Source organism: Camelus dromedarius, chromosome 7 (assembly GCF_036321535.1).
Source record: "Camelus dromedarius isolate mCamDro1 chromosome 7, mCamDro1.pat, whole genome shotgun sequence".
Lineage (NCBI taxonomy): Eukaryota > Metazoa > Chordata > Mammalia > Artiodactyla > Camelidae > Camelus > Camelus dromedarius.
Genome location: NC_087442.1, coordinates 43,290,436 through 43,312,054, shown reverse-complemented (window position 1 = coordinate 43,312,054; position 21,619 = coordinate 43,290,436). Strand labels below are relative to the sequence as shown.

The 21,619-nt window shown below is 54.0% G+C and overlaps 2 protein-coding genes and 2 long non-coding RNA genes across 7 annotated transcripts; 2 read left to right on the top strand and 2 right to left on the bottom strand.

The window, feature by feature from the left end:
- Positions 1 to 1,267: 1,267 nt before the first annotated feature.
- On the bottom strand, positions 1,268 to 10,845 carry HOXA10 (homeobox A10). Of its 3 annotated transcripts, none has more exons than XM_031455097.2 (3): positions 10,282 to 10,845; positions 3,997 to 6,016; positions 1,268 to 2,811 (listed from the first exon to the last, which is right to left on the bottom strand). In XM_031455097.2, the coding sequence occupies exons 2-3, from the start codon at positions 4,961 to 4,963 to the stop codon at positions 2,537 to 2,539; spliced, it is 1,242 nt and encodes a 413-aa protein (XP_031310957.1). In that variant the 5' UTR covers positions 4,964 to 6,016; positions 10,282 to 10,845; the 3' UTR covers positions 1,268 to 2,536. The 3 variants fall into 3 exon arrangements, with proteins under 3 accessions (XP_031310957.1, XP_031310958.1, XP_031310956.1); XM_031455098.2 differs by having other exon boundaries at positions 3,997 to 5,854; XM_031455096.2 differs by lacking the exon at positions 10,282 to 10,845 and having other exon boundaries at positions 3,997 to 10,275.
- LOC135321681 (uncharacterized) lies at positions 10,337 to 13,565 on the top strand. The gene is made up of 3 exons (XR_010381650.1): positions 10,337 to 10,397; positions 12,684 to 12,812; positions 13,499 to 13,565. It is a non-coding gene; the product is annotated as an uncharacterized LOC135321681 (long non-coding RNA).
- On the bottom strand, positions 12,173 to 15,977 carry HOXA11 (homeobox A11). The gene is made up of 2 exons (XM_031455100.2): positions 15,068 to 15,977; positions 12,173 to 13,649 (listed from the first exon to the last, which is right to left on the bottom strand). The coding sequence occupies exons 1-2, from the start codon at positions 15,789 to 15,791 to the stop codon at positions 13,417 to 13,419; spliced, it is 957 nt and encodes a 318-aa protein (XP_031310960.2). The 5' UTR covers positions 15,792 to 15,977; the 3' UTR covers positions 12,173 to 13,416.
- Positions 15,978 to 16,747: 770 nt separating this feature from the next.
- Positions 16,748 to 19,869, top strand: LOC105095829 (uncharacterized). 2 transcript variants are annotated; one of them, XR_010381782.1, is made up of 3 exons: positions 16,748 to 17,206; positions 17,281 to 17,476; positions 19,156 to 19,869. It is a non-coding gene; the product is annotated as an uncharacterized LOC105095829 (long non-coding RNA). The 2 variants fall into 2 exon arrangements; XR_010381781.1 differs by having other exon boundaries at positions 16,748 to 17,476.
- The last annotated feature ends 1,750 nt before the right edge of the window (positions 19,870 to 21,619 follow it).

Genomic DNA, 21,619 nt, shown 5'->3' with positions numbered 1-21,619 from the left:
GCGCTGAGAAAGAGGCAGGGTCGAGGCTCCTTCGCTGGAAAAGCCGAGGTTGCCACCGCAGGCCTGGCATGACCAGGGCCTGGATGCCCCGCCCGGCCCGGCCCCCGCGCGCACAGATACCTGGAGACGATTTCAACTGAAGTAATGAAGGCAGTGTCGTGCTGTCGAGAGAAAGGTGGATCCCAACAACAGGAAACTACCTAAATCACCGACCAGTTCTGGTGCTGCCCGCGCGGAGCTGCCTCGCCCGCCGCCGCCGCCGCCGCCGCCGCCGCCGCCACTGCCGCCGCCGCGGCCCACGGAGGACCCTGCGATCGCGCCCGACCCGGCCCCTCGCCAACCTGCGCCCGCCGCTGCCATTGCTTGCCCCGGGATGCCGCTAAGGCATCGCAGAGGGAGAAGCCCTGGTAAGGTAAACCTGGGAGAGGGAGGGAAGGAAGGTAAAGGAAAAAGAGGAAAATGGAAGGAGAGGAGAAAGCGAGAAGAGAGGAGAGAAAGAGCAGTGTGCCTGCTGGTTTCCCAAATCTCGCAGCTCAGCAAGCTGGCGGGGCGCCGAGCGGCGGCAGCCCTGGGCGATTCGAAAGCGCCAGGGATAGCAAGGAGCCTGGCTCCCTGTCTGGTCTCGGCCTCCCGCGCTTGCTCCCCGCTGTTCGCTCTCCCTCTCGCTCCCTCCCCGCCAGCCAGCCAGCCGGGGCGCGCGCTCCCGCGCCCCCTCCCCCCTGTCGTGCCCCCCTCCCACCTCCCGCGAGCAGGAAACGCGTGGCCCCGCCGAGGGCGACCAGGTGGGGGAGGCCGTGCTGGGGGAGGGGGCACCCTTGGAGCCCCGCCGAGGTCTGCCTAACCGCTGCCACGGATGCTACTGACGCGCTGTGGGCCCAGCCTGCTCCCCCGAATCCTAGGTTGGGTGTCATCTAGGACCAAGAGACCCACGAAATAACCGGCCTCTGCGAACCTCCCTGGGGCTCCCGAAAGAAATCCTGTTTGGCTTCCTCTGTCTATGCAGCTCCCCTCTCAACTGAAACCACTGGTCCAAGACAGCCACAATCCAGATATACTAGCAAGTCATAAAACTGAACAAAAGCCGACAAACCTTACGGCACCAGGGCTATAGGGCCCAGACAAATTACGACCGTCTAGGTAATATTTAAATAGATGCCTAAAGTAATTGCAGGGGGCGCGGGCTAGTCCTCCTGTTGTAAAAGTGGTAGACGGGATAAAGTGGAAGGTGAAGATAAGAAGTCAAAAAAAGAGGTAAAATTAAAAAAGCTTCATTCCACAGCTTTTATTCTTCTATAAGAACATAAACATCGTCTTTTTTTCCACGCACAGCAGCATTACAATATTAATTTATTCTCATTTAAGATTAGAAGTAAATAGAGCTAGAACTAACATTTATAATAACGATAGAATGCATTTGCATAAAACAAGATTGGCAATTTTTCATAATAATAGACATTTATACAGATTTGTATTTTATAGTTTTTTCTTTTTCTGCACCTACAGGTTTGACCCTTTTATGCATGTAACTTCACAGTATAAAGGAAACCCAAACAATGTCTCCCTTCTCTAGTCTATTCGGCTTGCCCCAGCCCTCCTCGGCTGCCATGAATCTGGGGGGGGGGGAGAAAAGAAAAGGAAAAAGTGGGGGGGGAACCTCCACAAGATAGGGAGAATTGGGGTGTGCTTGTCATGTGTTACCAATGGTAACAATTATTTAATGACAAAAAATCCATTAAATCTGTATGTATAACAAAACGACATTCAATTATTTATCTACAGACAGAAGGACATGGAAATTCAGAGGTAAGTGAAATAATTTAGTCCTGCAATGCAAAACCTTACACAAACTGGAAGAGAAGTTTCCTTCTCCTGGTCATTCTTTTCGCCTCTTAAAGCTGGAGAAGGAAAAATTAATCTTTCTGACTTTCCCCATTTTCCCATCAGCCAAAGTCAAGCCCTTTTGCCAACCTGCGTGTTCATGCCTACAATCCCTTCTCTTTGCCAGGGAAGAAAGGAAGAAAGAAAAAAGAAACCCAGGGGCCTGTATCCCCTGATTAAACACAGCCCAGCACTCCAGGCAGGCGAGCCCGGTGGCGGCTTCTTGCATCATTGACCTCAGGCCAGACACCTCAGCTGCCTACAATGGGACCTCCGCCTTCTGGCTAGGTTTGCCAGCCCTACAGGAAACCAGCTCCACCAGAAGGACAGGGGCCATTTCCAGTAGTGGAACCCCGAGACAGCAAACCATCTTAGTCACCGCTTGACACCTAGGACAATCTCTCTATATATAGAATTTTAGCGCAATATGGCTTTTTCCCCCAGAAAACAACAAATAAACCAGCACCAAGCAAACAAAGAAACAAAAAGTCAGAACAAACCAGCCCTGCACAGATGTAACGGCCAGCGAGATGGTGAGTGTGGGAGGAAGGAATGGGTCTCCAGCACAGGTGCGAGTTCCTGGGCAGAGGCCGAAGATAGAGGGAGAACAGCTCTCTGGAAGTGGGGGGGAAAAAACCCCACGTTGCCTGGAGCTTCATCAGGAAAAATTAAAGTTGGCTGTGAGCTCCCGGATACGGTTTTCTCGGTTCATTTTCTTCAGTTTCATCCTGCGGTTCTGAAACCAGATTTTAACTTGTCTGTCCGTGAGGTGGACGCTGCGACTGATCTCTAGGCGCCGCTCTCGAGTAAGGTACATGTTGAACAGAAACTCCTTCTCCAGCTCCAGCGTCTGGTGCTTGGTGTAGGGGCAGCGCTTCTTCCGGCCGCTCTTTGCAGTGAGCCAGTTGGCTGCGTTTTCGCCTTTGGAATTACCTGGCATTTAAAAGAATAAAGAGGGAAAGGTTAAATCGAGGCCACGCGGGCTGCACGCAGGGGTAAATTCAGGTCGTCTCCACTATAAGAGGGATGCCCCAAGTGACACGGATAGAGTTATGCCCTGGTTTAGCTTACCCAGGGAGAACAGTTCCTCCAAAAGTCATGTGCGAAATCGACTGGGGCTTCAATCTACACCTACTCTTACAATTTACATTTCCCCCCACTTTTTTCCCCCCAAACACCTGTTTTAGCACAAAGCTGCCAGGCACTTGCATTGGACAGCCTGGGAGGGCAGGCTGTATATCTTGAACTTAACGCCTTTCTTTGCTTCTCGCCCCAAGGTAGACAAGCATTTCCTGCAGCCCCCAGGCTGGGGGCGCGGGGTGCTTACTTGGAAGGGGGACGGGCAACGTGGCCCTGTCTCACTCCAGCCCCATGGTTGCCCAAGGCCTGATAAGAAGAGGGAGAACAGCATAGTTGGGACATAGGAAAGGCACGAAAAACTGATTAGAGTCAAGAACCGTCTCTCACGTCTCTCCAGGAGCCAGGGACGTGCGGTCTGGGCGATTCCGAGTTCCAGAGGAAGCGAAATGGCCCCTCTCTGACACTCAGATCAGGGCCCCGGCGTCCGGGCCGGGTTTGTCTTTTCTTCTCCCCACAACGAGGATTCCCGCCCCTCCAGCAACTTTGAAAAAAGCAAGGGGGATCGTAAACTCGAACTTCGCCGGTTAATGGGCTTATTTATTGGTGCTGGCGGCTGCTTATTTTGGATGTCTTACAAACATCCGCGCTATCTGCGGGTGAGCTACTTTCCCTCCCTCCCCCTCCCCTCGCGTGGGCCGAGCCTCGCAGGCTGGGCCCAGACCACCGCTTAGGGTGCTCTGGGGCACGGAGAAGGGCATGCACAAGAGGGGGGCTGCTCGCCGGTGTCCTCGCCCCCAGTTGGGGTGAGCTGAGGGGAGCGCAGAGGACGTCTTGCTGTGTGGGGCGCTAAGCCGGACATGAATTTTTACTGCGTCCCCACGCCCAAATATTAAAAAGCAAGTTCACAAGGTCAGCCTGACTGCAGCTCGGGCCAAGGCCAGCCGGCTGCTGTGCGAACTCCTGGCTCTCTGCTCCTTCCCTTCTCTGGGTCGGCCTATCTGCCCGCCTGACTTCGGCCCTTCAGCGAGCCCTGCTTACCCAGGGAGTCCTTCTCGGGCGAGGCTTTGCTGCTCTCTGAAGGGGCCGGGGAGAGCTCCTCCGCGGCGGAGGACGAAGCGTGCGCCTCCTCGTCGCCCTGCGAGCCCCCGCCACCGCCACCGCCACCACAAGCCAGCGTAGGGGGCGGCGGCGAGTCGAGGGCTCGCTCTTTCCGGGCTGCATCCGCCGAACCGGAGGCGAGAGCGGATGGCGGATCGAAGCTGCGCCCCGGGGGCTGAGCGGGGAACGGGCCGGCGCCGAGCTGCTGAGCGCCGCCGCCGCTGCCGTAGCCCTTGGCGGTGCCATAGGCCTGGGAGAGGCGGAAGTAGCCGGGCACTGGCACCCCACTGGAGGTGCCCAGGGAGCAGCCGTCGGACGGCGGGCCCCGCGGGAAGGGGGCCAGCTCGGCAGCGGCGGAGGAGCCTTTGGGGCATTTGTCAGCCGAGTCGTAGAGGCAGTAGGAGCTCTCCTCTTTGATGTTCTGCGCGAAAGAACACGAGGTGGCCTGCGGCGGGGGCTGGGGTGGTTGCGGCGGGGGCGGCGGCTGCTGCTGGGGCGGCGGCGGCGGCCCCTCGGGCGGCTCCATCCGGCAGGACCGGGGCGCGTCCAGCCACAGGTCTATAGGCGCGGGAGCGTAGCTGTGCGCCCCGGGACCCAAGCCCCCGCTGCCACCACCGCCGCCTGGCGACGTCGCCTCATTGCGCTTGCCTCCCAGAGCCGGGAAGAGCCCGCAGCTCTGCAGCCCGTAGGGCAGGTCGGCGGCCGACGGCAGGTAGACCCCGCCGTGGGCGTAGTAGCTGCCGCCTCCGCCGCCGCCCCCCGCGCCGTTGCCACCACCGCCAGCCTCGCCTCTGCCCGAGCTGATGAGCGAGTCGACCAAAAAAGAATTCGCGGCGGGGCTCTCCGAGCATGACATTGTTGTGGGATAATTTGGCGAAGGGAGCAGATAGCCCTTTCTGGCTGACATTTCTTGTGCAAAACATGCTGAATACGATTAGCAATCCCCCCGCACCGCGGCGGGCGCCCGCAGCCAATCCTGAGCCAGAGTTTCCGAGCGACCACTCCCAGTTTGGTTTCGTAGGCGCGGGGCCGCTCTCCGAGGGCGCCCTCCGAGCCCGCGATTGATATAAATATGTAATCTGTATTGATGGGCTGTGAGACGCACACCCGATACCTCAGCCCAAAGGCCAGAAGCTTCGGGGGCTGCTCCAACGTGGCTGATGTGGGGCCTGGCCCCTGGGCTCGCCCCGCCCATGCCCAGACGTGAGTCCTCCTTCGGGGTCTGTTTGAAAGGCCCCTGGGCCCCGAGCAGTTAACAAGTGGGGTGTTTATGGTGCGCACCCCGGCCCGCCTTGGGTGCTCCCCATTTTAATTTCGGAATCAGCCACCAGACCTCGGTGCACTCTAAACACTAAGGGGGCCTGTCAGGGCCTCAAACTCTTCTCATTTAGCCCTGAACCTGGAGCTGTCTCCCCAAAGTGGCAGACCTGATCCTAAGGCCACCAAAATCCTCAGAGTGTATGAAATCCAGAGTAGATTGAAAGCAGGCAACTGCCACTTCTTTCTTGCATCCCACAAAGAAATTTCGCCAAAATGCAATGTCCTGGCCTCTCAGCCTCGTACACACTCCTCCTTGCCAATGGGTTGACCCAATTAGGATCTTCGCCTATGGGGCGCTCACCTGGCTTGCCTTCTCTGCAGCTTCTGTCGGTGAACCTTGGTGGGCTGGCATAAGACGGGGTCCAGGCAACTGGCAACTTTGGCTGAAAGGCTCCCTCACCTTTACTCTGAGGCGAGAGTCAGGTCCAGGCACCCCAAGCAGCATCACCCTGGCAGCCTCCAAGCTCATATGCCTTTCCTTTCCGGGAAGTGAAAGAAACATTGATCTTCAGGGTCTTTGGCTTGCCCGGAGGGGAAGACTTGGAGGGGAAAACTGGAGGCGGGGGGTGGCTAATGGACACCTCTGCCACACAATTCTCCAACTCTCCTTTTAGACTTGGCATTCGCATGCTACTGGAGGCTATGACAAGAAACAGTGTCACCACTCCTGCCTCTCCATCTCCTCCCTCCTCCACCCCCCACCAAACCCGCGGCTGGGGCAGCCCTCACTCCTGCGGTGTTCGCATTTTAACGAGGCCCTCGGTGAGGAAATCCGTTCCCTGTGAGGCCTGCCTGGGCTCGTGGCCCAGTTATAGGCGCGTTCGGAGGCCAAGCCCTTTGCTCAGTAGACACCGGGGCCTCCTTCTTCCCTGGCCGTAGGGACCACGCTCTTAGTCAGTTGGAAATGGCTGGCCCAGAGCTCTAGCCCTCAAGTGTGGGCCTCAGGAAATGCGACCTTTTCCGGCCGGATCCAGTGGAGCCCAAGAGGTCGCTGCCTTGCCCCTGCGGGATACAGCTCTCCAGGATGCCCAGGCCTGCCCGCTCCGCCAGCACCAGCCCCTGCAGAGGCCCTGACTGGAGCTGCTGAACGCCGGGATCCCAGGAAGCAGACCGCTCAGGCCTCTGCGTGCGGCGGGGAAAGACCTTTGCGTCCTGGGTGATCTGCCTGGCACTTGGCCTTGTTCCTCCCAGTATGAACCCAGTCGGAGGAGGAAGCTGAGCCTGAGAGGACCGAGAGAGAGCGCACGGGAGAGCGACGGCAGAGCCCTGGCGCTGGCTTCGGAGATACAAGCAAGCAGTTGCCGTCTCTGTCGGCAGCCGCGGCTCAGCGCGCAGCACCCGGGAGGCCGCGCCACCACTTGCGCTGCGCTCCAGCCACTTCTACCTTTGCGCCCCGCGGTGACTGGCTTTGAGGACTGGGTGTCTGGGGTGGAGAAGAGAGGGAGAGAGAGAGAAAGAGAGAAAGGAACAGAAAGAAAGGACAGAGGGAAAGAAGAGAGAGGGGTAGAAAAGGAGAGAGAGGAAGAGAAAGCCAGTTGTCTCCAAACAGACAGGGTCTCGAGGCTGCAGTAGCGGCGCAGCCGAATCAAGTGAGGTGTCTGGGCGGAGGGATCCGGAACTGTCCTTCGGTCTCCTTATTGCTCTCGCACAAGGCCAAGGCAAATTCTAATCTGGCTAGGCCCACGAGATCAACGAACTTGAGTATCAAAAGCTTCAGAGCACTGAAGTCTAGGACCCTTCTCCAAATGGGCTTGGTCCTTACCCAGCTTGTCAGAAGAGTGAAACTGACAGGGACTGTTGAGCTCAGCAATGCTACTGAGAAATGCCACAAAGCTGAGGACTGCCTGAGAAGAGGGCTTTGCCCCTCAGCAGTGTCCACTCCTCTCAAGAGAGCTCTGCCCAGTTGGAAGTAGGTCCCAAATACAGGAGAGGGTCCCTTGAGGAGAATGAGCCCCAGCAGGCCAGTGGACCAGGGTTTAGGCCTTTCCAGATGAAGCGCAGAAAGCAACCTCCCCGGGCCACAGGTTGGGAAAGGCTAGTGGCCACAGGAGAGAATGCTTGAGATGGTGGAGGCTAAAAAAATAAAGTGAAAGACAATGATCTAAATCTGTCTTTCTTGATCTTTTCAGAAGTTAAGGCCCCTTTGGAAAATCTTAGGCCAAGTTCTCAAATCCTGTGAAAAATGCACATTTGTGCATTCCCACAATTTGACCCATCCTTTTCAAGGAGTTCACAGACCCCTCAAAGCCTTCTCCTTGGGCTCTCCAGAATGTTCCAAGACTCTCTGGGAATTCAGCAGCCCTGTCAGTTTGGTAAGACAAGGTGGGTATCCGGCAGTAGGCAGCTCAGTCCCAGTCACGTTAAGGCTCTCTAGGGTGGCCAAATGGACTTGTTGGCTGAATGGGATCCAAGAGCACGCCCGCTCCAACCGAGGTTACAAAAATCAGTTTGGTATGGCATTAGCTACAAGAGGGCCATCCTGGCTGTGGAGTAGAGGAGGCAGAAGGCCTGCTGCGGGCTCACAAACCATGGCATTGGCACTTGGGTCTTCCTTTGGGGAGAGTCGGATGTTTTTCTCCAACATCTTCCACCCTCCCTCCACCCCGTTGGGTTTGTGCTGTTTCTTGTTTGGAAAAAAAAAAAATGTGTAAGCCCTAGTGGGAGCCTCTCACTGGCCCAGGACTGCCACCCCACCTCCATGCTGAGCCGAGATTGAATCAGGAGCCTGTGGGTGCACCTGGGACCTGGGATGCAGATGGGCCTGCCCCAATGGTTCAGATGGAGAAGATAGCCACACAGCAGAAACTTAACCAAAATGCCTGCTGCCTTCTTAGTCGGTCTCGGTCTTCATCTCGGAGCTCCCAGCATCCCTGACAGCCCCAAGGCTCCACACCCCCCAGACTGTAACAATAAAGTGTTAGCTTCCTCAATAGAATAGTCCATTTATTGATCATCTTGGCTTTCTTGGGGTTCCCCACCCCTGAGAGATTAAGAAGAGCAATTCAATTGCAGCACGGGTTGACTTCTGGACACTCTCTCTCCCTCTCGCCCATTTGCCTTCTTTCTCTCTCTTTCGCCCTCTCTCCTAGCTGCTGAATTTCTCTCTGGTGGTCAGTATGCCTTTAACCTAAAACTCTCTGGTGTCTGCTTGCTTCAACCAGGCCTGTGCAGCCACCAGGGTCCACATTTTATTTAGGAGTAAATTTTGCTCATTTCTACCTGGTTACTAACACTCCCCTCCCACATGGCTATGGAGCCGAAGTAAATGCCAGGCTGGTAAAATAAGCTCTCTGGTGAGGATTACCATGCAGTTCACCAGATAGCGGATTCCTTCTCCTGAGTAGGCCTTTGCAAGCCATGAGAAATAAACTATTATTACCAAAAAAAAAAAAATCTTAAAAACTAGGTACTGAGATTGAGATAACCAGTAAACAATTTGTATCTGGATGTTCCTCTCAGTGCTTTTGGTGATCAGAATTATCTGATCATCTGTGTTGTTGAACTGCGGCACCAGAGAGGAAAAATAAATGCTACTTCCACATATCCAGCTTTAACAAAAATTCTGGACTTCTCTGATTCATGAATTTACTGCATAGTTAAAATCTGGGGGGTGAGAAGTGACATTCTTTCCCCGTTCATCTTTAACAATGTGAACATTTCCAGGAATATTTCATGTATCTGCTTTGAATCCATCAGGTGCAATCTGTCCCTAAACAACCTGCTTTAAATTTTTTTCTAAATCCAGCCACTGAACTGGCCCTTCTCTCCTGATGGCAGGAGTGCTGGGGCCTTTACACATACACCCCTCAATTGCAATATCCTTAGTTTTGTCCATAATAAACTGCCTCTGGCCTTGAAACTAGAGACAGCTTTGGGATTTCAGGGAAGGTTCAGGCTGCAGAGAGCACCGTGTGGGTGCCCACTTCTTGCTTTATTCTATCAGAATTTGGGAGACCGTGATCAACAAAGACTCCTGACTATGATCGGCAAAATTTACATGCATACATACATGCTCACACGGGCAGCACCTACTTTGAGATTCCCTTTCCCACTCACCCTTGCATTGCTTATTTCTGAAAAGAAAAATAACCATTTCAAGAAATGAATAAAAACATATTGGAACAAAAAATTTTAATATAAGAAGAGGGGGAATTTGAATCTGGCCTCAGAAAGGTAAGTGATATCATTATTTTAAACTTGTTTTATGACAACACTGATGGAGGGATTCAGGGCCAGATTTTGAAAATGTATAGGTATTTACCAATACAATTTTTGCATATTTGCAAAAGATCTCATTTTTACATCTAAGAAATTGCTGCAAAACTCCAGCCAGGTTTATAGCGGTACACTCCAAATAAGCAATACAGACTTCTCTGGCAGCCTCAAAAATCTAATGCGACGTTTCTGATTTGGCCTTTTTCGGAACAAAGGTTTCCTTCAGGCTGTGGCGCAAACCTAGAGATCGCACCTAGTAGGAAACCAGCTACCTCCCAGGGAATAAGCTCGCCCGGCGGCCACGGTTCCTGACCACCTCATTGTTTCCGAGTAGAAACTTTGTTTTCCCCAATCCCGCCACCGCCTTCCCCCACCCTCCACAAGCCTGGGACCCTTTTGCTTGGACTCCCTCCATCCCTGATTCATCCCACTCTGAATATTTCTACAAAATCTAAAGATCGCCTTAGGTGAATTGCTGGCGCGGAGGGTTAAAATCGTCAACTTTTCCACTGAGGCCTCCCCCTGCTTTCCAACATTAGGAAGCGATGGGAGAAGGGGGGTGGGGTGGGCTGAGGGCCTATAGCGTCACCCACGAGCTCACAAACCCAGCCACTTTCCCCAGCCTTCCTCTGACACCGGCCCCACTCCTGCCCCAGCCAGATTGAAATTACTAAACTTGTGGCCTCTTACCTTGACATATTTCCGAAATCACTGCCTAGGGACATCTGGCTTCTCCACGCCGCGACGCCTGCGAGGCCTAGAGAAGGCGCGTTGCTTTAAATTACACCACCAACAACTTCTTGAAGGTGAGCCCCCCCTTTTTTGATACGAAGGAGAGCGGGACAAGCGAAATAATGTAACGTGCTGCTCTTAGTATCAGAAGCGAACAAAGGCCAGGAATCGCGCTGGGGTTCCGGGCTCCCCGGCGGCTTTGACATTGATCGGAAGTGCGCCATCTCGTGGCGGCTGAGCGCCTAGGCCGGGCCCGAAGTCCAGCCCGGAGCCCGGAGACGGAGAGCAGGCTCAACGCAGAGGCAAGAGGGAGAGAATGTGCCCAGCCCGCTGCTAAAGAGATCTCATTTTTACATCTAAGAAATTGCTGCAAAACCCCAGTCGGGTTTATAGCGGCGCATTCCAAATATGCAAATTGGCCGGCCCCGGACGGGTTTACGACCACATTGTCACAGCCATCGGAGGATGGGCTTTTATAGGGCTCAGAAATCAAACCCGCGCCCGCTTGCCGCCCGCCCTCAAACAGTCCTGGCTAGACTCTAGCAACTTGCGAGACTTTGGTTAATCTTTAACCGTCCCAAAGGAAGTCTTTCCTTAAATCCTGGACTTCCCTACCCACCCCCTCCCCGCCCCCCAGGAGAGTCCTTGTTCACCTCTGTCTGTCTATCAACCTAGACATTCATCTTGGGGTCTGTCCCACTCCCCTTTGAGCTTGATTTCCCCAGTCGCGCCAGTTAGACAAACACACAAACAAATAAACAAAATGGGGATCTGGAGTCTGGGGCCTCACTCCAAATTCCACCCTCTCTGCTGCTCTGGTCCTTCCTGGGTGGCTAGGGAGAGAGTTGGGTGGGGTGGAGTGGGGTGGGGTGGGGGTGGGGTGGGCAACAAAAGGCTCTGGCCTTTCCGCCCAGCCCCTCAAGGTTATGTGTGATGTCCAAATTTAAGGCAGAAGTTCAAAGGCAGGAAACAAAAAGGAAACTGGCATCTTTCTTTTCCCAAAAGGAAAAGGCAGCCTCCGCTGGGAGCTAGGGAGAAAGCGCCCTTAGAGTCTCCTGAGAGTCTGCTCTGTCTTTGTACCCAGACCCATCTCCCTCTTGCTGAAGTGCTCCCCAGGGCACCCTAGAGTGTTTCCTCTTCAGGCCTCCTAGTCCTGAGGTGAGTGAACTCAGCCTGGGTTCAGACCCATTGGCCACCTCAAGCCCCAAGGCTTTCTCCCAGGGATGGGGTCAGTCTGAGAGGATGAAGCCCCATATTCCAGGCCCTGAGATACTCCATTCCTGGGACCCCACTTTCCAAAAGGTCCTGGCCATTCACCTTGGCTTTCTAAACCTGGCTTCTGATGGAGTTAAATCCTAAGTCAAGCTCCGCATCCCCTCAGGGGCCTAGTGACTAGCCCCTTTCCTGAGTGGGGTGGGTGATAGTGCTGGGGGGGCAGACATTTGGCAGTAAAAGGTGAACAGGGAGAGGAATGTCACACCAGGACCCAATACTCAAGTTTCCACAGTCATTTTCCTTGTGCCCTGTCGCCTGTATACATGTTGTGACATACGCGGTGAGTGAGAACTGAGGAACAGGCCAGCACTCCCGTTACAAACAGAGCCACCAGATACTTCTTAACACAGGGAGGCAGAGGAGATTTAATGGGAGGGTGCCTGGCTTTCTCAGCTGAGATCTCTAGACTCTGGTGGGCCAAACTACCTCAGACCATCTCCCTAATGCTTTTCAAGTATTGCAAGAAATTAAAAAGACCATTCCCAATACCTTTTCTGCCCCCTCCAACACCCCAAAGGAAATCAGCTAATGGCAAAAAAAAAAAAGCATTAAAATAAAATAGGTTATAGTTCCTTTATTTACAAGTCTTTTGAATACCATCCCTGTATGAAGCGTACATTCAATTATTCCTAGCAGTGAGTGAGTTTAACCATGGAACACTGTAAACAGATAGCGCCTTTAAATATTTTCTTCATCATCTTTCTCCCCCCCCCCCTACATTGCATTTTTTAAAATTCACTTTGGTTCCTGCAGGGAAATATATATATATATAATATAATATTTATCTTTTAAAATAATTCCAAATCACTCCTGAGCTCTTGGAAGGTCACCAGAAGCTTCCAAGCTCAGTTCTGGGGTGGTGAAGAACAGAGTACGGAGTGGGAACCGAGTGTTTGGAGGAATTGGGTCCCTCATAGATGGGGACCGCTGGCCAGGCCCGCTGCTCCGTTGAGCAAATCCAAGCTTGAATTAAGTGTGGAGTAGACTTTGCCAAGCTGCTGCACTCCACAGGCATTTCCTGCAGAGATCTCGGGGCCAGTAGCCTGGGTGCAGCTTCTCAGGGTTTTTGATGTCTTCCACCTCAGGGAACGGTCTGCTGCTCTGCAACCAGGCTTTAGGCTCGAGTGGCAGGCCTGGACGAAGACCCTCATCGGTAGGAAAAACTAGGTGGGCCACAGAAGGCAATTGCTGGAAGCTCAGGCCTGGGACAATGCGTAAGTGACCGGAGCGGTGGAGAGCCACTAATGCCACCTGGAATAGATCTTTTTTTTCCTTTAATGATCAGCAGCCCTCTCCCACCTCACAGGCACCTCTTAGTCAGTCATCTTTCACATTGGTTTTGGAAAGCAGCCCCAATCCAGACATCTAGGAATCCACCCCCTTCCTTCTGCTCCTGTCCTCAAGCTGAATTGGGTTTGGAGATCTTGACACAGGGGTCCTGGGGGTGGGCAGGCTCCATGTGGAGGGTCCTGGGCAGGGGTCACTCTCCAGGGGGCCTGGCAAGGAGCCCAGTCCCTGCTGGAGACCACACCCAGCCCGAAGCTCCGCAATCTCCAAGAGTGAACCACCAGAGGTCCCAAACCATTCATTTTAGTTGATGTACAACTCTCTGAATCCAACTGTTGTTAGAAATCTTAACCACAGATCCCCAGGAGAGTACCAAGCTGCCTCCTTCAGGGCTGTCTCCGTGTAGTCTCCCCTCTCTTGCACATCTCCTTTCTTCAAAAGTCACTGCGTGCCTTGACCTTGTCAAGGACAAAATCTGCATATGATCTCAAGTGTCTGAAGCCCCCCACCCAATTCCAGCTGGCTGGAGACTTAGAGGAGTGGGTTAGCTGAGTAGTACTGTAAACGGTCCCTATTAATTTTTTTTTCCTTCATTCTCCTGTTCTGAAACCAGATTTTGACTTGACGGTCGGTGAGGTTGAGCATGCGAGACAGCTGCAGGCGCTTCTCTTTGTTGATGTACACACTGAAGAAGAACTCCCGCTCCAGCTCCCGGATCTGGTACTTGGTGTAGGGGCAGCGCTTTTTTCGGGTTCGTTGGCCACCTGTGGAGGGAGAAGGAGGCAGGGAATAAGCCAGGTGTGGTGGCTGCAATCCATCTCAGAGTCCCAAGTAGAGGAAAAGGGCTGGCCCCAGGGACTGGAGGCCCTACCCAAGCCCCATCAGGGTCTCCCCCAAGGTCCCTGACTTCAGGCTCCTGCTGCTGGCTGGGGACAGGCTGCAGACGGAGGCTCCGTCCCAGATAAAAGCCAGCTCCCTAGATAGGCCCCCAGGGAAGCTGCTTACTCTGCCCCAGAGCAGAAAGGAGGGCTCCTCACTGCAACAGGAGAATTTGTGCTGCGGAAACCGCTTTCAAAGCAGCTGAGTGGGGGTTGCCGGCTGCCTTCAGCCCAGCCAGACTAAACAAACAGACGACCTCGGACATTTCACCTTCCAGCACCTGGGCGGCTGGCTGGGTCCTGAGGCAGTAAAGGTGGCCCCAGCCCCAGTCTTTCCCGGCTGTGGCGGGACTCGGCCCTCCTTAACTTCTGGGGCAGCTGCCGTGTCTTTGTCAGCCTGAGTCCTGGACACCAGCTCCTGCCTCTCCAGCCAGCGTCCTGGCTTCTGCGAGGTGGGGAGGAGACAGCAGAAGCCCCCTACCCTGGGCCTTCCCTGAGCACCAAGGCCACACAGCCATCCTGGTTCCCTGGCAGGACCGGGGTGCTGTTTTACATAGGAAGAGGGGTTTCCCAAAGCTGTGAGTAGGCTCAACTTGCTCCCCTTTCCATAAAATTCCACAAGAAGTAAAGAAAAAAAAAAACCCGCTTTTGACAGATTGAATAACAATTGTAACATGCAGTCGGACAGAAGGCAGCACATAATTGCCACCGCGCCGGAGGAAAATGGCTTCCTTTGGACAAAAAGGCCAACTTTGGGTTAATTTGTTTCTTTTAATATATTGCTCGAGCTAAGCGGGCTATTTTATCTGTTAAACACGCTTCTAGCGCCATCGTTAAACAGCGATGCCTTTGAATCCCGGCCGGGACTGGAGTCCCGGCGCAACACATGGCTTTTATAAAAATCTCCGGATTACCTCGCTATCAAAGGCTCCCGAGCCCTTGCTGGGGGAATTTACAGGCGCCCACCTCCGGCTCCCCAGCCCCGAGCTGGCCCCGACCGGGGTCGAGCTGCCGGGCTTGGGAGCTGAGAAGGGAAAAAAAGGGGGAAAAGTTTTTTTTGGTTTTTTTTTTTTTTTGGTTTTTTTTTTTTTGCAGGCATGCCTTGGCCGGTGGGTATTTCACGGCCAATTTCAGCACTCGCCACGTGATCCCGCCTTTTATAACAAAGTTTTGTTGGGGGAAACCTAAAGGCCCTTCATAAACCTTATATGCTTATAAAACAGCATATAAAAATTTAACAGCGGTGCTGTGCTAGATTTCCAACTCCCCTTTCATAAAGCGCAGGGCGCTGCTTTTATACGTACTGGAGCCGCCGGCCTTGTCCTCAGTGTGGCCGGAAGACGACTCGGGGCTGCTGCTGCTCTCGGGGCGCCGCCGCCGCTCCTTTTCCTCCGCCGCCGCCGCCGCCTCCCGGCAGCCGCCGGCGCCGCTGTCCGAACTTGAAGTTGCCGGCGTGCCCGTGGCCGCTGCCGCCGCCGCCGCCGCCGCCGCTGCCGCGGAGGTCGCCGCGGCCGCCGGGGGCCCCTTCTCGGCGCTCTTGTCCCCGGGGTAGTCGGAGGAGGCGAGGTTTTCCGGGGTGCCGTAGGCCGTCTCGAAAAACTGGTCGAAAGCCTGTGGCAGGACGCCGTTTCTGCCCACGGTGCTATAGAAATTGGACGAGACGGCGGGGGTGGGGTGGTGGTAGACGTTGGCCGAACTCTTGGCCAGCACGTCGCCAGGCACGCCGGCCGCGCTGGGCGCCTGCAGGCAGTCTCTGTGCACGAGCTCCTCCGCGGAGTAGCAGTGGGCCAGATTGCCGCGGGGGTGCCATTTAGTGGCGGGCTCAATGGCGTACTCTCTGAAGGTCACTTCGCGCACGGGTTGGACCTGGGGCAGGTTGGAAGAGTAGGAGTATGTCATTGGGCGCGAAGACGGGGTCTGGGGCAGAAAAGAAGGGAGGCTGGAGAAATCTGGACCCGAGACGTAGTAAGTACAACTTGGCAAATACATGTTAGAGGAGCAGGGACCACGCTCATCAAAATCCATCATTGGGCTACCTTGGGCTCTCCGCAGTAGCTGAGCTTAACATGATTCTCCACTGCAGCTGCCTCTTTGAAGCGGATCCGTGAAGTAGAAATTTGGAGACGTAAGCTGACGTGGAAATCTATCCCCATCCTTAGCAGGGAGGTGCTGGTCATGTGACCCGATGTTGAAATTGACAAGCTGCGAGCTAGTCCGGGCCTTTTTTTTTCCCCCTTTCCTTTTTTTTTTTTTTTTTCTTCCCTCCCTCCCCGGCTTCCTTTCTTTGTAGCCACCTCAGGGGAAGCAACAGATCGTCACTCCGTGTTCTCACCGAAAGCACGTAATCGCCGGTGTAACTCATGTTGGCTGGGGGGGCCTCCCGGAGCGCGGCTAGACTGGGTGCTACCCCATGCCAATTGCTTGTGCTCAGCTGCACGGTCCTGGCCCTCGAGGGCGCCGAGGGCGGTGAGAGAGCTCAACTCCTGCCACCCACCACTCCCCGGGTGAGGGATGCCACAGGCTGGGGGTGGCTAGGTGGGAGACAGTCGCTGCGTGACCAGTGCGTGGTCTTGGAATCTATTCGCCTGGAGGCTCGCGTTCGCACCTCCTTCTTCGCTGTCCCCTCCCTCCACGGGCTTGCTCTGGGAACCACCTCTGCCTCCGACCCTGGCCGGACCCCCTTCGGGGCCAGGGTTCGCAGCCGTGGATGTGCCTGCCTCGTGGCTTGCTCGATTTGCACGGTGACTTGATTACACGCTCGCATTCATGGTCACTTCCGAAGCGCTTTAGTGCCTTCCGTCCCTAAACCGCCAACAACCAGGGCGGCTTCCCCCGCGGTTTGTCAGGGATCCGCAGGTCCCGGAAGGGCCTTCGTCTTACCCGGGATCCACCTCCCCTCCATTCTCCCCGCCAGCCTCCTCACCCCACGCCCTGCCCTTGGAGAAATCCCCTCCTCCCCGCTGCCTGCTGGGGTTCGGAGTGACTCCTCAGAGCCAGAGGCGCGGGGGCTGAGCCGCTGCGCACTGGTCCGCTCGCCCGCCCGCCCGGTCTCCTGGAGCTGAGGACTCGGAAAACCATGCAGTTGAGGCGAGGCTTTGGCTGCTTTAGAGGCGCTTCTCCTGGGTATGCTGCGCCTTCTGGGGGCCCACAGTGGAGCTCCAGGGCTGTGGAGAGACTAGGGGCAGTGGGGAGAGGGCGAGGGCTAGGGAGCCGTGGTTCAGAAAGGGGTAACACGTCTCCTTTCCTTTGCAAAGCTTGAGAGCTAGGGATGTGCAGGGCAGAAACTCAGAATTCTCGGTGCCTTTCCTGATACTATCCCAAAGAAGGAACACAATGCCAAAGGAAAGAGACATGCTTCTGAAACTCCCAGCACCTTGAGTGAAAAGAAGGCTTTGAAAATGTTGGATTTGAGCTAAAGATGGAGACAGAGGCCACAGCAGCTAGTATGTTTAGCTTACTAGGGAAGAGGTGGGGTGGGGGGAACCTGATATGGTGAAAAATGTTTGTCATCCTACAGGACTAAATGAACAATGTTTAGGAGAAGGAGAAGAGGAGGGCATACAGACGGCAGGCAAGGCCAGGAGCTGGGAGGGGCCCAGCTCTGAGGCCTCCCCACATCTATCCTCTTGGAAGGACCTGGATATCGCTGAAGGAAAGTTGAAAAATGAAAAAGGATAACATTTTCCCTTTCCCCATCCAGGAAATAGCCGAAGGTATTTATACATCTTGGGGAGATTTAGAGTATAAACTCTAATATCTTTGGTATTTAAGTGTCAACATCGATTTATTTATTTATTGCCGAGCTGACTGTAACTGACTCAATAACAAATCTAATCATGTATTGCACTGGGAAAGAAATATTCTTATTATGCATTTTTTCCAAATGATGGCCCACCATTGTATTTGAATACATGCTGTAAATATCAGTAATATCAAGTAATTACTCTGTAGTGGAGTAAACTAATTTATTAGTATTAATGTTTATGTGGCTCCTAACCCCCTCCTTTACAAGGGTTGCATATCACAAATCAAACTACTCAGACACATTGGTTTAATGAACTCTTTATTCAGGATTTGCTGCAAGAACTTTCATGCCCCTTAAATCCCTGAGAGCTGAATTTGAAATTATTTGTGCATCTTCAGTTTGACTCATTTGTCCACTGTGGCTTGTGCAGAGGGCAGTATCAGTGTGAGTAAGAAGGTCTGGTGGGAAGGAAGGTTGTTTGGGAAGGGTAGCTTGAGACCTCCTAAAGCTGGAAATCACAGTTTCAGGATTGCCCTGCAGTGAAAAAACTTCTATTTCCAGCGGTGACCAACATGGCAAAATATTTATTTCTCCACAGCCTCTCTTTCTTGAAGACAGAATATAAAAAGGAGAAGGAGAGGTTTGTGAACAGCAGTATTTAAGTCATTCCCTGGCTGATGTTGGCTCTCTCAAACTCCCTCCCAGCAGCCCACCCAGTCCCCGCCACCCCGACCCTCGAACAAAAGGAACGCTTGAGGGGTTTCAGTGACTTTGCCATAACAAAGGCGCCACCATCGCAGGGCTTGCCCCGCCCCTGGGTGAAGGCAAACAAATTCTTGCACTTGTATTAGGGCTTTTAGGACTATAATTGAACCCGGGGGCGTCTAGGAGAACCGAAAACAGTTCTAGACAGACCTGGGGTTTTATAGCAGTGTTGGCAGTCAACTTCAGCTTGTTCCTGAGCAGACCGGCTGCAGTGGCCCGCCAGCGGGGGACACCAGGCTACCTACCCTAGCCACACTCAACCCCTCTCCCAATTAGATAGGTTTTCCCCTTGGTGCCAGGGAGAGGGGTCACCGGAGAAAGGTCGGTATGGGGATGTGCGCTGTGCCGCATAACCAGTGCTTCCCATGTCCTTGAGAGCCAAGCTGAGAGGGTGCTGGCCAGTCTGGATCCCATGGGTGTCTGGAGCAGACAAAGGCAAATTCCCGAGGAAAGGCTGGGGCAGAGGAAGGCACTCTGGGAGCGGCTGGCAGGGCAATTCCGAAGGCTGTACCGAAGCGGGGTGCTGGAAGAGACTTGTAGCCTGGAAGGGGGCGAGTGGGGGCGCTGCCGTGAAGACGGATGAGGAAAAAGCCTTTTGATGCCAGAAGAAGGGAAAACGCCTGCAGCGGCGAATGCTTTTACTTCCTCAGCAGGGACAGGAGGGGGTGCTCAGATCCCCAATGCTGCGCACTGCTTCCAGCTTTGCCTGCTTCTGCCCCTCTTGCCTGGAATATACTGGCAGTGTGAATGTTTTGGGGGGGTTATTTGCGGGTGGGAGCAGCTCTAAGGATCAGATCAAATCTTGGAAAGGCAGAAGAGGCAGAGCTGTGGGTCCTTGGTTTTGACTTTGCTCTGATCCTAATTGACTCTTCCGCTTTGCAGGAGGCCCAACAGCCAAGCTGAGCCCACCCAGCTCAAGGGAAGACCCGATGGGGGCTAGGCCTGCCCTGGAAGGCCAAGTGCGAGTTGCATTTTTTGAAGAGTCCAAGACGGGCAAGGCTGTGACATTGGCCCTGAAGACTGGTCTTCCATGAGTTGTTCTTTCTCAGGAGCTCCACAGCGCAGGGCCATTCTCCAGAAAACAGTCTTCAATGTGTATTTCCTTTCATCGTCAACCCAGAGCCCCACGGCAGCTAATGCAAGAGGCCAAAAATGTTTGGGAGGAAGAAAAACAAAGGCAGGAAGTGGCGGCGGACTGACGGTGCGTGTGTGTCTGCGGAGAAGGGAGGGAGTCGTTTCAATCTCATCTTGTTTCTCCAAACTTCAGGGTCTAGGCAGCCCTCCGCAGGCTGGCCTGCGCTCCCTGCGCTGCTTTTGGAGATGGCCACCCGGAGAGGAAAAGGCTGGCGCCCGAGCCAGCCTTGTCAGGCGGAAACGACTAACGAGGCGATTTGCTCAGCAAAGCAGACCAAGCCTTTCTAAACTTCATTTGATTTGGCCCTAAAAGTTGGGGGTTGGGGATTCTGCAGCGCCTCCTGGACCTTCCTAGGCGGGCGGACTGAGTGCACCTTGGCGGAGACTCGTGAGCCCTGTGCTCCACATGCCTTCCCAGGCGGGATATCGGAATAAAGTGTGTCCAGGTGCTTCTGGCCAGCACTGCCGCCTTCCCTTCTTCTTGCAGCGGAGGGGTCTGGGCAGCAGCTGGAGGATGCCTGCTGGCGGTGCCCAGGCTGGATAGCCTTGGTATAGTCAGAGTGCACCGGGGCAGAGTGAGCCTTTCCCCCAGGGTTGTCCTGCAGTCATTTGCAGCATAGTTATTTGAGGGACATAAGCCGAAAGGACCATCACTTAATATGTAAGTTAAGACCCTCTCACACTGAGGGAGAATAGAGCTGTGGGCAGGTACTGCCTCTAGACTTTGGGGTTCCCAACCCCAACTGGCCCGACTGATAGGCTGCCCTCTGCTCTCCTTGGGGCTAGCTTGGACTCTGGCAGCGGCTTATTATCCCAGAATGTGAGAATCTGGAGTCCCCAGTGCCTGCACTTGCAGACCTTTGACTGCTCAGTGTGTGATCCCTAATGTGAATGCTAACACCAAGCTGCCCACTTACTCCATTCCCTCCCTAGCTGGCCAATTCCTCTCCCTGCATGGCTCCCGCTTGCCCTGCCTCTTTCCAGCGGAGTCTTCCCTTATGCAGCCTCCTGCCTCTTCTGATAACTCTCCCAGTAAGAGCAAGAGCTGAGGTGCCACTGGAGGGCACCCAGTATGCAAGCACAGAGAAAAGGGGCTGTTAGGTTCCCGATTCCCCAATTCAGGCCTCCACCAGGGGTCTGGACTGGATCTCTTACCTCCTTCTTCTGAATACTCCATGCCAAGGCCCTACCATGTTCTTTTTTTTTCCCCTCCCCACCTCCTGACCAATACTTCCTCCTTCTCTTCTTGGGATTCAGCTCCTGTGTTCTCGGCCTTGCCAATCCTGGATGGCAGCCAGCCTGGGAGGGGTTAGGCTCACCTGACAGCCAGAATTCACCCTCAAAGAACTATAGTTGTTTATCTGTGCTTATCACATAGGGCACCAATTTTTTTGCTTTTTCTTGCTGATCTGAGCCCCTACCTTCCTCCATCCCTAAATATCACTTGTTTCTAGAAAGCTACCCACAAGACCATTTAGACCCTGGTGCTCATACTGCACATAGGTGTGAGAGCCAGCTGGAGGACCCAGGTTAGATATGGCCATCAAGCCCTTCATGGGGTTAGAGGCCAGGTCTCCATTTGGGGGCTTTCTCCTTCTAACTGGGAGATGTCCTGGGGGTACATCTGTCCTCCACGATGAGCCTAGGAGATGGGTTGTCTGGGAAGCCCAGGAGATCTCCCAGTATTTGTTCTCAGGAAATGGTCTATTGGCAGATCATGGCCAACTTACCACATTTCCAAGCACTGTGTAGAGGTGGCACTGAAGCTTTGACGAATTATTTAGAGACACACTCCCCCAATCACTATGAGGTGGAGGCAGGGGTTAATTTCTCTCACCCTGACCCACCCACCAGCTCCTCTACCCTTCCCTAAAGCACAGGAACAGGTAATGCCTTGAATTTGACCTTATGGTTGGTTCTTCTCTGACTCATAGGTTCAATCTCCAAGGTCCCTAAGCATCTGAAGAAGTCCACATCCTTCTCCTGGCCACTGAGGGGTGGGGCATATGGCTCAGCTGAGAGTCTCAAACACCCAAGCAATCTAGTTGTTTAGTTTAGTGAATCCCAAAGTGATAGGAGAAAGAGGGTTACCTCCTTTGAGAAGAACTATTTTAATTTTTATTGTTGAGGACTCATCAAAGTTTTTTTTTCCTCTACTGAGTGAGAACAGATGGGGGTGGGAAGCTAAAGGGCAAAGCGTCTGACCTCCATT